Here is a 14,706-nt window from a genome sequence, read left to right on the forward strand (position 1 = left end):
CAGCTGAAATCAAATCATGACATGGGAACATCATGACTATAGTTTAGAGACACATGCCTGCCCCCTGTTGGTTACTGGGTGCTGTAACATCTGAACCTTTGGCAGATTGTTCACCTAGCTTTTCCAGGAATATCCAGCTTTCCAGCAGAAGTCAAAACGTGAGATTATTATAAACAACAAATGGCTTAAACTATGAATTACAAAACCACGAATAAAAGAATATTACAATTCATGCAATGATGTTAAGATTAATATAAACCCTTGGCCTAATAATAAAGGATAAGTTGTCCCAAAACTATCAAAGAACTGATCTATGTACTTTGATTTATCTACATTCTGTCTATATTCTCTTTGTGCCTTGGAATAATACACATTTTGAGCTGAGAATATTTTCTTACAAAATAGCTTATAAATGATTTATCTAAGAAATCAAAAAATTGAAAAAGTGCAAAGTGAGAAATGAGAAGCTGCTCACTCGACCAGGTCTATCACTTGCCCACTAGGTGGAGGCAGAGCAGAAGCTTGACCAGAAATGACTTTGATGAACATCAAGAAAAGACAAAAATAGAAAAAAGATCCTGCAAGCTGACACACTAATCAGTAAAGATAATATACAGATCCACAAATGTCTTTCAGTGTTCACTGGAAAAACACATTTATTTATTTGCTTATTTACATGCATTTGCTGTATATACATTGTTAAAAATTGTACAATTCTACAAGGTTTTCTTAACGTTGTTCTTGAGAAATGTCCTAAGGAAAGTCTACATCAGATTCATGACACATTCTTAAACCATCGAACTGTTCGCACCTTTGTGCTCTTGAGTGTGCGTAGATTCTGTTCTTACCTAAGAACAAATCACAAATAAGAGAACAGTAGTGAATATCAGATTCGTGAAAACTGCATAAGTGGGTTTTAAGAAGAAATTTCTTCTTAAGAACGGTTGGTGAATGAGGCCCAGTGACTACATTTAACAAACAAAAGACTATGGGTTGGTTTTCTTGGAATAAATTGCAATACCACTAGTGTTTTACCATTAAAAATCCCAATAGTCTAGGTTTAGACTTAAGTCTGGGAAACTGGCCCTACAGCCATCAAACATGTCGTAAATCCTTATGAGTAGTAGCCCTAAAGTAAAAAGAATGATATGAAAAAGAAAGAAATAAGTAAACTAAAGTTTTTTTTTTAAATATAGTAAAAACATTTTTTTTTCAACAGACATGAATTCTGATTTCACGATTTGTAAATAAATCACACATTTTATACACTGTGAACAAGTTGCACATTTTTGCAGTCTGAGAGATTTTGAGCGGTGCCTTTCTTCCAAATCTGTAGGCAGTTGATGAGCACCATGCACATTAGAGCATTCCTTTAGTTCAGTGGAGGCTGTGAATTTGTAACAAGTTTTAATAGCTCTGAGGCCCTCTCTCCCCCCTCAGCACACACTCTCACAAAACACAAATACAGCCCATAGACTAGAGTCATCATGCCATGACCAAAAGACTGAATTTAATACTATATACCAATTAATGACTTCATCTTTTCACCACATGCTCTGAGTCATTTGAATGATGTGTACAGTTTTATGCTCAGGTGAGCTCAGAGAACACGTGATCAAATGCAACTGAATTTATCACATATGGACATTAATGTGTTAATGCGATCACTCTGGTCTACATCAATAAAGAGAAGCTTTAGTAGAGGATTAGTCCATTTGCGGGAGGGGGGGGGGCGCACTGCACCCCCTCGGGACTCTCGCAGATTGGTACAGCCCAGCCGGGCACTTTGTAGCGGGACAGAATGAAAAGTTGAGACAAAAGTTGGAGCTGAATGAGAGAGAGAGAGAGAGAGAGAGAGAGAGGGAGAGAGAGAGAGGGAGAAAGAGAGAGAACACAGGGGACGTGCTGACTACGTGCCATGGGAAAAGACGAGACTGTGTGTTAATATTTTTGAGAGAAACGACTGAAAGTGTTATAGTTTAAACCCAGTTTCCCACAGTTTCTAGGGCTCCTCCATCGCAGCTGTGGGAGACATGAAGCTCGTCCTGGCCGCGCTGTTTCTGTGGGCATCCTCCGCCGAGTGCCAGCAAAGAGGTGAGCTGGAAATAATTCTTCCACTTTTGACTCTGCAGTTTCTCTCAGTGTCCTCACTGCAGGAGCCAACCGGGCGAAATATTTCTAAATAGATGATCGGTTTGACTGTGGATGTGACTAAAACGTGGGATACACATATATGAGCAAAATTTAGAGAAGTATCTGGCAATAACTTGGCCTACAGTCTTGAAAAGAATAGGATTCTTCAGTAAAGGCAGTAGTTCTATATAGAAGCATTCCATGCTGGCTCCTTGCATGGTGAAATGGTTCTTCAGATTGATGGAGAATATGTTGTATATGGTTCTGTATAGAGCCTTTTTGAAGCTTGATGTAACAATAGCAGAACTATTTTTGGTGCTATCGAGAACCATTTTTAAAAAAGGTTCTATATTGAACCATAAACAACACATTCTCCATCAATCTGAAGAAACATTTCACCATTCAAAGAGCCATTTAAGCATGAAATGATTCTTTATAGAACCATATGTTGTCGTTGGATTAATTGCAGTGAAACTAGTGTTTTGCCTTTAAAGATTCCAGTAGTCTAGGTTTGGGCTTAATCTGGGTCTGAGAAACTGGCCCTACATACAGCAAACATGTTGTAAATCCTTAAAAGTAGAAGTACTGAAGTGGAAAATGAAAATGGAAAAGAAAGAAAGAAAGTAGAGAGTATTTTCTCTTTCAAAAAAATAGAACTCATGGTTCTAAATAGAACCACTGCCTTTTCTAAGGAACCCTTGAAGAACCATATAGATGACCCTATGTGCAGTGTTTCAAAGCCAGGTCGAAGAGTTCAGTGGCAATATTCAAAATTATATACCCACAATTACAATGAATGGGCCTAAACCCCTAATATCTGTGGGCTTTTTAATCTTTTGTGTACCCCTTGTTTTCCATAATTATAATCAACTGCTTCTCCAAACTTAGTAAAACTCCTTAACATGTTTGCAGGAGCCTCTTTCTGGCTTCTAAAGCTGGCAAAATTCAATGAAATAAATTCCTGAACACTGTTGAATGGGAGGGAGTCGTTATGGCTGACGCCTCTCAGTGCTAAAGAACAGCAGTGGCAACATGCAGAGGTGTCCTCATCTCAAAGACACAAGGCCACATTGTCATGTGGCCATTGAAGCACTTTTTGTTGTGCTGATTTCATGGAATGAATGAATGCAGTGTAAAAAAAAACTTTATTCAAAAACATTCACACAAAGAGAAGTGCACTACTAACCGGCTGGTCGTTGCACTTTTTAGTGTCCATTTTGCTGTTTATTCATCTCAGCAGTGTAATTACCATTAAGCTCTGGCATGCATTCCAATTACCTCTGGACCATATAAACTGTGGAGCCTGCTTTACTGTCTCCTAACAAAGAACCCAACCCCCTGAGACCCAGCATCAAATTAGTGGAGGTTAACATGCCGGGCCTGCGTCCATCAGCATTGTCACATTAACGAGATTTCTCAGCAGCTAATGTAGTTATGATGTATGGACTACCACTGGGGTCAACAGGACTAATAGGATTGTAACTGTGGTACGTTTGCGCTCTTCCCCCCTGTGTGTGTAAGAGAGAGAGAGAGAGAGAGAGAGAGAGAGAGAGAGAAAGACAAAGACAGTCCAAACTGAATACCAGCTATCAGATCTGATCAGTGAGAGTGGCTGGTAACTGTTGAGTGCTTTGAAGTGAATACTGTTATCATAGACACCACTTTCATCTAGAGCTACTCAAAGCCCTCCTATTCCCGGCGGCTTATTGAGTATATATTCCATATTTGATCCCAAAGCCACCAAAGGCAATGTGACTACTCTGCCTTGTCTGCTGTAGGATAATCCAGCTTTTTTTCTCATGACTGTGGTCTGCTTCAGATTAGTGCTCAGCCAGTGTGTGCATACGTGTTCTTTAGATGGTCCGGATGAGTGAAAAACCCTGAATGCTCAATTTCTGAGTGTTTAGCCCATGGCAGTACCTTTTATTCACTTTAATGGAAAGAAAGTTCATTAAGGGATGATTGAGGTCTAATTTAAATAGGCTAGTGCGTGATGGCTTTATCTAGACTACACTTCATCTCTAGTGATACGTTTAACACCAGCTCACACTGATTGAATCACATTATCCACCATTGGTGCCTCATTACAGCTGATTACATCTAGACTTGGTTTGATTCAAAACCAGAATTTTTCTCACCTTTTTGAATGAGAGAATTTGATGTAGTATGTAGATACTCTTAAATCATTGGCTCGCCAGTTTATCCAGACCATCTACCTAGAATAAGCAGTAATTTGAATAATTTTGAATCATTTTTGTGATGTCACAAATACAAATGCATCCTACAGCTGCTTTAATACTCTAAGATTGAATGTTACATTATCTACAGGACACATGAATGAAAATAACAGGAGAAATGTTCGACTCATTTAAAAATAAAGGCTGTATGATTCATGAAAAAAAGTTTTTTTACCTTCATATGCTATTATATCAAGGTTCATAAAATTTTGACAAAATTTCTTCACACTCACACATAGTATTTACAAAAAAGTGATTCTTTAAAGAGGCATCAGTTAAAAGTTGTTCTTCAATGGAATTATACCAGTGAACCTGTTTTGGCTTTTTTTAATAGTGTACATCAATGTACTATATACATGTAGTAAATTTGATTAGAAAATTGTCATTAAAAGTCTCTTAGGTAAAATTTGATTTAAAAAAAAACATCATTAAAGTCTGTTAGGTAAGGCCTTTGCTGTTGTAGTCTGTTCTGTGTTGCCTTTGTGTGTCTAGCTTTTCACTAATTTTCTTAGTTTGCAGTTTTACCTGACCGTTAGAGATCTTATCAAGTATTGAGCTGCTGAAAAGCACTTTCATGTTCACAGACAAGTGACATTCCAAAGATGACTGAAAGCTCAACAGAATTAGCCGCTGTAATCCTAGGCCACTGTGATGAGTTAACCTTTGCGAGCCGCTTTGGTCCAGAGCAGTCAATCATGGGGATGCTGTTGTCCAAACATTGTTGCACACTGAAGCCTGACCCCAGTTTTCTCACAGAAGAACGTTCGCCTCTATAGGCTGTGGAGTGGGGAGGGCGGGTGAGGGGGCTATAGACTCATCTCTGTATTCTACTCTGACTTTAGGTCAGCTTTTCATAGTTTTTCTTTGTTGGTTGTGGACATCCCCATAAGCGAACAGTGATAATCTGCTCTCTTGTAATATCTCTTATGAAAAGGATCTCGCTTAGCTTGAGTTTAACACAAGCGTAATGTGGTGGTATATGAGTGGTGTCGAACCCATACTAACCGTATAGAGGAATGTGATGTAAATTAAACTATAGGTCAGCTGAAACAACATGTTCAGGACTGGCGGCTGTTAAAATTTACTGAGTTGAACTAATGTCCCAAACAAAGCCTCTAGGAAGGGCAGTTGTTTGGTCAGTAAATTAGGATCTGTGGGAACTGTTTAAAGTGGTTTCTTAAAAATAGCGCTAATGAGGAAGTGGTGGGTATGACGATGAATACAGTTTGGGATATTTTTCTACTTTTTTATTTTAGCTGCTGAAAGCTCAGTGTATGCATGCACAATCACACGAGCATCATTGAATAACAAATTAAAATTTCCATTCAGAATCAGTGTGAGCTAACTTAACAAGCTTTTTTGGGTTAAGTCTCTGGTTTTTACTGTTGTTACAGTCTACTTTGATGTTATTGTGGAATTAATGTAAAACTACTAAAGAACTCAAATGAAAGGGAAATTCCACTGATTTTCTACAATTGCTACTTAACTCATTAAAATGTACAAAGTCATTCAGAGTGGTCTGATGTGAAGTGGTGACTATTTTGCCTTGCACTGCTCTGCATGTACCCCTGTGCCATAAATAGATTTAAAAATATATATTTAAAGCAAAAGTCTTTTCTCAGGCCTAATGGAAAGCAATGTTCAGGCAGTGTATTCAAGACCATTTCATGTAAAGTAGGTTTTAAAACTGTTGAACTTCTGGTTCCTCTTACCACCACTGTGAACAATCCTGCCTCAGTAAGTTTCTCTAGAAAGCAGCATTTAACATCCAACCACTCTGAATGACTTTGTTTACATCTTAACCATTTAATTATGCTGGCATTTGGAGAAATCGCTGAAATTCCCTTCAAAGCCTTTGATAACTACATTTTCACCGAGATAAATGGATATTTACAGGAAAAGAAAAGCCGCTGGTCAGCCCCCAAATTGTCTGCCTATGACATGCAAATTAGAGCAGCCCAGTTGTGCTCCAGCATACAGGGCAGTCCCTCTTCATCTGTGGGACTTTTGAAGTCTGCTCCACTCTACAGCTGTGCTTTCAGAGTCTAGTTTTGTTGCTGACTAAGCTCTTTGGTGTCTGAGATAAAAAAATAGAGCTCTGTAGCTCTCTGTCCAAAGTTCAGTGCGAGTGATGGATCCCCCCTTTATGTGTTTAGTTCAAACTAAGGTGAACGTCTGAGCCTTTGTCTTTGCTTTAAGCGTGTAGCTGGTGCTCTGCCCATGTGCCAACTGCTTCAGAGGGATGGATGTAAAAGCTGCCACTGAGTTATAACAGTTCACCACTTCCTTAAGCTCAGTGGTCTTAGCTTCCTTAATGTTGTTTTGAACAATGTGGCCAGCGTGTGCTAAAATCCCCTTTAAATGCACGTGACTCGCTGGACGAAAGCAGTGCCAGTGTATGAGTCCCTCTTATTTAAGCCAGTGGTCTTTGCTTGCAGTAATGAGTGGTCAGGACTAGAAAGGGATGGGGGTTATCTCCAGACACCAAAAAGGCTCGCTCACATGAATAGATGGCTGCCATTGTCAATTGCCCAAGACATAGTCATTTGGGCCATCAATGGCTGTGTGCAAACGCGTGGGCGGATGCCGGGGGTCACTCTTCAAAGACAGGCCCTGTGGAGGGAGGGAGGAGGGGAGAAAATTGGAAAGTAGAGGATGTGTGCTGACTGATGCTGAGAGAAGGCTGTTTCCAATTAGAACTGCTGAATTACTGGATGTCAGGGTAATGCATTGTAAAAGTTTAAAGATTTGTTCATGATGCCCTGGTTCTTTTTCTCCTATAGACATTGTTCATTGTCTTAATTTGTCAGTGGGAGGGAAGCATGGTGAACAAGAATGTGGGTGTCAAAGGAGATGTTTAGTTAAAAAGTAGGGAGGGTTGATAAGACAGTATTCATGGTTATTGTGATAAATTGTCACATCACAGTAAACTTGCCTGGATATTGGCAGTAAACTGGCCAACTGAACAGTTTAGTGACTATTACTGCAGTGCAGTGTGTGAAACACTGAATAAAAATCATTGTATTCATAGTTTTTATTAGTCTTTTTAAATGTCACTGCTGGTTCTTCTTTGTCTGTTCCAACTTATCAAACCTCAGAAAAAAAACTCAAAATATTGTGATGCATATTGTTCATTGTGAAAAAGTCTTGAAGTATTGTGACGTTATATTTTTTCCATATAAAAAAAAGTGTCAATAGCCCTTTGCTGATATTTGAGCTCTACACATTCAAAATCCTGGCCATATAAGCTAACAGCACTTCATTTTCTCTTCTGATGCTCTAGGTCTCTTTCCTGCAATTCTGAACTTGGCCAGCAATGCTGAAATCACAACCAACGCCACATGTGGAGACCCTCTTCCTGAGATGTACTGCAAGCTAGTGGAGCATGTTCCTGGAAGACGCATTCGTAACCCTCAGTGCCGGACGTGTGATGCTAACAGTGCTAACCCCAAAGGTGCAGCCTCCTAGAGTGTCTCTGATCTGAGGCATTTAGTCTCCAGACTTTACCAGACATGTGATTTATGTCTTACCGACAGGGCGTCTGAGTCACAGGCCTGAGCCGTGATCTCTTCAGAGCCTAGTTCAGTACTCGATTTATTGCATGTCAAGATCATTCCACTTAAACAGTAGAACATTTCTGACACTAGTCATTTTTATGGACTGATGGATTGTGCTACTTCAAAAGCATTCATAACTGAATTTTCCTGTCAAGGATGCTGTTTCTCACATTTTTTGTTACAGTAAAGCATGTTTCTGTTCAAACAGAGAGACATCCCATCACCAATGCTATTGATGGCACCAATCAATGGTGGCAGAGTCCGAGCATCAAGAATGGCCGTCAGTTCCACTGGGTCACCATCACACTGGATTTACGACAGGTACAGCCACAACTACATACCAGACTATAGGGTTATCCACAAATATGTAGGATGCATGACATACGTGACTTGGCAAGCATGCCAACAGCTTATGAACTCATCTGAAGATAGAGTCAGATTTAACATATGTGTGGCTGACGTTCCATCCGGTTCCTCTCAGTCATCGTTCCTGTAGAAGTGATTATTCCATTCATTGTATTCAAAGGCTACTGAAGATCAGGGTCTGCTCTTGCACTTTGTTACGTAAAGCTGTAAATACCACAAGACTGCTATGGTCAGCCTGATCCCCACAGCGTTCAGTGTCGTCTTCACCAACACTGCCATATCAACTTCTAAACAAGCTGTCAGCGGCTACAGTCCTAGAAGGGCTCTGCCAAAATCAGACCCCGGGGCAGGAAATGCACAACAGTCTGTTTCCTCCTCCTCATCATAAACGGCTGACTTTCAGCAGCTGCATTAGACCCGTTAGCTTACCTTACGGCCATGAGCACACCTGCTGCTGCAGCCCTGTAGATTTACAGCCACTCACCAGATCCATTACCTTACCTCATAATGCTGTCTGCATATGCTCATGTGAGGCTCAGGGCGTTATTTTAAATCTTCTCTCAGTCAGACCAAGTTTCAATGGGCTGCTGTATGGCAGGGTTTGAGTAGAGCTAGAGGCCATAGATTTTTAGGCTAAAAACTAAGCTAGACACCACGAGGTGAATCACATCTTTTGGTATTTCAGTATTTTATCTGATACTGTATTCAAAGCCTGTGTGTTGGTTCAAGGCCAGGAGGCTCTAAGCTTGCCAAAGCCAATATCATTTTAGAACGTGCTGCTAAGTGCCGTCAGCCAGAACTGTTCCTGTTCCCACAGTCAAAATGAGTCAAATGGTTTTCACTCTTATATTACTTACAGGCTTTCTGTTCATGCAGCTAAGGCATAGTGCTGTGTTCTTGAAAGAATGGATAATTGCAATTATTTGACACATTATTTGTTTGCTACTACTAATTGAGAGAGATTATACTTTTAAGTGAGCAGTAACACCTCTCTATGTAGCTATGTTGGAAAAGGAGGCCTGCACAGGCATGAAATTAAAGCCCAAACGCAACCTGTGCCTGACCTGATTTTGAGACCCAGTAGGTACTTTTTTCACTGAATAGACTAGGTTGATGTTAGAAACAGTGAAAATATACTTCTCTGGCAAGCTATATGTAGGCACATTGCTCTATTTTAGCTGAAATCCCTTTTTTCATTTTTTTTGTTGTTGTTTTTTCCTTGTATTTTTTTCCGGGTGTCTGTTCATGAACTCTCACAGACACTCGAGTATCAAAATTAATTGGAATGCACATCCCTACCTATCAGTCCCGAGTGGTAGTGATAAATTTGAAACCCCAAACCAACCTGTACCTACACGCATGCTCTGACAGTTTCTCCAAGCAGTATTGCTTCCTGTGAACTGATCCTTAGTTGAGCAACTGATGGGCAATGGAACTCCAATTAGAGCACATCACTCTAAACTTAGCTCTCACGACTTAGATATTAGCAAGCTGGTGTATGCTTGAGCAAGGCTGCTGCTTTATTTGCTCTTCTGCATAAAAGGAGTGAGAAGCCGAAGTGAGAGTAATCACAGTTTGCTTGGATTTGTGAACTGCTGTGGTTTAATCTCTCCATAACAGGTTTCTGCTGCAACAGCCTATATAGAAGTGTTCCTACATACATCAGTGACCTCAGAGAGCCAGAGACTAGAGACAAGGCTAATGCATTGCTGTAAGACATCAGTAAAAAGAACTAGGAATTGCAGATTTACAGTTACACAGTCCAAATGCACTTCACTGCTTTTACCTTTTAAAGGGGAATTCCACAATTTTTTTTCTGATTTTATGAATAATTTAGTGCTTGCGATGTAAACAGAGTCATTCAGAGTGGTTTGATGTAAGTGATTAATTGTAGAGACACTTACAGACTCAGATTTCTTTACAGTGGTGGTGATAGTAACCAGAAGTCACAATGTCCACAACACAAATATAGCCATTTTATTTACTATCCAAAACTGCCAGTGAGCCTACACATGTCCTCTGTCCTCAGGCACCAGGCAACATATATCTGAACCATTTCATGTAATAACTTTCTGTGATGGAGCTTTCAGAGCTTTCAATAAACTCTTCAGACATCTGGTTCCTTTAACCACCATTGTGAACAGTTCTGACTTGACATGTTTCTCTAGAATGGAGCATTTCACACCAAATCACTCTGAATGACTTAGGAATGTAATTATGTAAAATTTTTGAAAAATCGGTGGAGTTCCCCTTTAGTTGCTACTGGGCTATAATAAATATAGGCCTAATGTGAAGTTGCATCGCAAGCAGTTATACTTTATGTGTATATTATTTCACAGGTAATGGATTGCCTGTGAGACCACAGGACATTTTTTAATTATATATGATACTAATCTCATTATGGCAAAATGCATTCCGGCCAGTACTAGGCACAACAGCCTATGTAAAGCCATGCATTATGTGCTAAACCGCTCACTGATTCCAGTGGACTTTGATGTGAGCTAGAAATGATCTGTTATGGTATGTGTGCATGTGGGAACATACATTTGTACACTTGGTAGCCTATAAATTTGCCTCTTCATCTTAACTCATAGCTCATATGGATGCAATACTATGCTAAAAGCAGTGATAAGAATAAGTAGCTTGGGGTAAAGTAAAATGAAAAGCGTCTACTATGATGGCAGGACAAACAGTGAGTCAGTGAGCAGCTTGTCATGTCTTCCCTCATGCACAGTGCCCCTTTTCACTTCTGTGCTACCTCATCTATAGCTAGATTCAACATTACAGCTAAGAAACTGCAAACGTAGGTTTGGAATCACAGTTCCAGAGCTGGAATTTAAGGCTCAGTCCAACCACATAAAAAGATGCGTTTAGCCACAGGCATTTTGCTAATCTGGGGTAAAGATGAGTCAGGCTTTTGTCTGAGTTGAGGAGAGCGGGGGAAGGGTGTTCAGAGGGGGGATGGACACAATACAGGCCAGGACAAAGCAGGCCAGCGTCACAGAGGCCAGACCAAGACCCGGGGGCCTGGGGGGCATGCATAGAGGATTAGCAGAAGCAGCACGAGAAACCAAATATAGTAGCACCTGGAGCAAGTGAATGGTTAATTATTCAGTTCAGATAAATGCAGCTTGGTAACTCGATGCTTGTGTAAACTGTAAACACTTTGGCTTGATAAGCTACTGATAAATCAGTTCCTAATGAGGTAAAAAGCGCATTTGCTCTCCATAACATGAGCTTTCACTGCCTTGGGCTTTTTCAAACTAAGCCATGTCTTATGGTAGTTCTTGCAGCATGTCCTGCACAATTTCCTTTAGAGAGTGTTCAAGGTATATTAGCGTTTAATACCTCAGAGTGACTTGCCATACTAATAATTTTGGTAGTTTTATATTCAGTAAGAAATGATACAGTATACATATAAATTTTACACAGTTTTTGCAAAAGCTATGTTAAAATATTTTATTCAGTATTTCAAGGATCTGTGAACTAAGCTATTAAATTATATATAAAACGCTGCAATTATCTACATGTATAACATTGGGTCAAGTTATGTGCCTTGTGATTTGATCTCCACTTGTAAAATATGTTAAATTGTCAATATTAATTTTATTATAACTTCATTTTCAATGGTATTCAGCTTTCTAAGACATTTTAGAATGTTGTATGGCTCTGTTCATCCTTTTAGACACATCTAATATTTCTACATTTTATTTACAGCTTCCTAGCAGTTATTTGAAACCTGTTTATTTGCACAGGATGAACGTATTAGAATCATTTTATACAATTATCTGCAACCAAGTTGGGTTTAACTGTTAAAAACATTTGCATATATCCCTCACATGATGAGACTCAGGCTGGGAGCCTAGCCAACAGCGTTATTGTTAAGTAGTCACCTGTGGGGTTCGTGTTAATGCGCTGCGTTCACAGCCCTCACGAGAACGGCCTCATTTTGAAGAGTGTGGGGAACAGGTTGTTGGTATGTGTCTGTGAGGGCCAACACAGCTGGTCTGATCTCTCTGTAGGTGTTTGGACAGCAGAGAATGTGTGTTTACAGTGGACTGTAACATGGGGGGCCTAACAGGATGAGAGACCCCCAAATGGCTTCCTCTTCTGTTTGTTTGGCCTGGTGCTGTTAATTGGATCAAGTGCTTGGCTCCCTGGTTAAGGGATTCTATGGCCAGTGTCACCAAATGAGCTAGCTAATTTGTCACACCTTTCCGTGATAGAGAACTGTTTGCTTTGGGCTCTTCTGGGTCTGCCAGTACAGCATGGCGTTGATTCCTTTTGGTTTGCACGTTTTATCCATTTACCTTGGAGAAGAACAAAGTGCCCTTGAATGTATCTTGTTTTTGTAGACAAAATGTTTTATTGCTCAAGGTGAAGTTGCTCTTTATCAGAGTCAGTGGCCAATGATGCCATTGTGAAATATACAATCAGAGTAACAACAGCCTCATTCAGAGACGGCCTTCTGAATATAGCTTGATTGAACGTATTTTTGCAGTTGTGATCTTTTTCACATAGTTTTCTTAAGATTAAGCTAAGCTTTTTTCCACACCTGATGTCTGAATGGTTTAATCCCCAGGTTTGTAAACAGTAATTAGTAACACATGTATACAACTCTATATTAGATAAATCTAATTGTTCATTAAAAATAACATGTAATTGGGAATTGGAACTGTACCAGCTTGGATTCCGTATGTGGGATCAGTTAAGGTCCAACCTGACTATGACCTCAAAGAGTCTTGCTCAGCAGTTAATTTGTTTTAAATGTACACACTGCCTACTCCACACCATACTTAAGACATAAAATGGGCAGGCTTATTGTGCTGTTTGCAACACCAATTCTATCTATACACATATTTCTGTGTATGTTTTAAGATTGCAGTGAGATTAGCAAGTTCTGGGAGTGTACATTTTCCGCATTGTCTGATGTGCTTGAAATCCCTATTAAATCCTTAAATGGCCAAGGCTAATTAGAACCCTATACTTATTTTTCTCAATTGGTGTGACAGTGTCTATATCTGTTTCTTTTTTTTACTCTAATTTTGACTGTACCTATTCATATTTGAGGAATGTAAACTACACCATGATATCTGTTAAAAACTGCTAAAAAATTAATCACAAAAAACAATAATGCTCAGCTTTAAACTTTATAAACACTTTTATTTATCCGTAAATTTTTAAGCATTTCACATTTTTAATGGTTTAATTTCTCATTCCAGTAGCTGGTACCTTTGACCTGATCTGTGTTATTTCCCATAGCAACCACATTCTGATATGTCAGTAAAGCCAACATATGATTACCATATACATATAAAAGTCATTAAACAAGTCAGAGATTGTTGGTTTAGGAACTGAACTTGAAAAGTACCCTCTAATAGAACGTTACCCACTCCTTTGATTTCTACTTTGTGAGAGTCTTCAGACATCTTGTCACGACAGGGGTCTGGAAACCTTGTGGCTTCAGATCAAATGTGAAGATAAGTGTGTAGTTAACATGCCTACTTTCTTACACATTTATCTGACGGAAGTCCCTCAGAGTGCTCTTTCCATCCACATTCTGCCCCGAGAGACAGGAAAACAGTATTGACTTGGCTGAGGGGGTTACTATGTTTGTTTGTCTCATCACCTTGACATTGCTAAGTTGCCAGCAAACACGGGGCTCCAAGACCACCAGGGTATCAAAGCAAAGGGCAAATGGAGGTAAGGATGAAACACAATCGTGATGCAGAGCGGGTGTTGAAAGCCCACTGCGAACTTTGAAGCCTGCGTTTTCATCCTAAAACAGTCAGTCCAAAGTATCTGGCTAGCACAGCTCGAGCCCCCGTTGGTGCATTCCTGAGGTCAGCATAGGGGCTTGGACTCTCCCAGACTTTGGGGAGGGGAAACCCCCATGCCAATTAAACTGTGTAATCCCTGCTGGATGTCTGGAAGGCTTGTTAGTGGGTTGTGGCCTTTTTACTCTTATAACTCGCATCTATCAAGTTCATTGATGACAAAAGCATGTTATGGTTCAAAAATGATTTCTCACTAGTAACTCATTGAAACGAAAGATAAGTATTAAGTCCAGGTATGTGCATTTAATCAATAACACTGCTGTGTTCGTAATTAGAAGAGGAGAATGTTTTATTATACTATGAATATAATGAAAAGTTGTTGTGTATACAGTACAGAAAGAATTAAAAAGTTAGGAATCTTTTCCAACATTAATAATTGGTGTAATTTCATACCCAACAACAATTTATGCTACGTCAACTTAAATGTATCAAGCTATTTGCCACACACTGTTTTTATTCAGTGTTTCAATTTTCATTTTTTTGTGTTAACTGCCTCAATTTCCATTTTTGTCTCCACGTTTGAAATCTGATTAATTTTATTAATGTTATAATTTCTTAATTCCCAGTATTATGCAT

At 39.5% G+C, this 14,706-nt stretch overlaps 1 protein-coding gene across 1 annotated transcript in view; it reads left to right on the forward strand.

Annotated features, from left to right (window-relative positions):
• Positions 1–1,837: 1,837 nt before the first annotated feature.
• The window catches only part of lama1 (laminin, alpha 1), a 55,816-nt gene continuing 42,947 nt past the window's right edge, over positions 1,838–14,706 (forward strand). The window contains exons 1-3 of the mRNA XM_036589757.1: positions 1,838–2,094; positions 7,654–7,824; positions 8,136–8,248. Of these exons, the coding sequence (XP_036445650.1) occupies positions 2,034–2,094; positions 7,654–7,824; positions 8,136–8,248 (345 nt within the window). The 5' untranslated portion in view covers positions 1,838–2,033. The remainder of the gene's footprint in view (positions 2,095–7,653; positions 7,825–8,135; positions 8,249–14,706) is intronic.

The sequence above is a fragment of the Colossoma macropomum genome, unplaced genomic scaffold (genome assembly GCF_904425465.1).
Source record: "Colossoma macropomum unplaced genomic scaffold, Colossoma_macropomum, whole genome shotgun sequence".
Classification (NCBI taxonomy): Eukaryota; Metazoa; Chordata; class Actinopteri; order Characiformes; family Serrasalmidae; genus Colossoma; species Colossoma macropomum.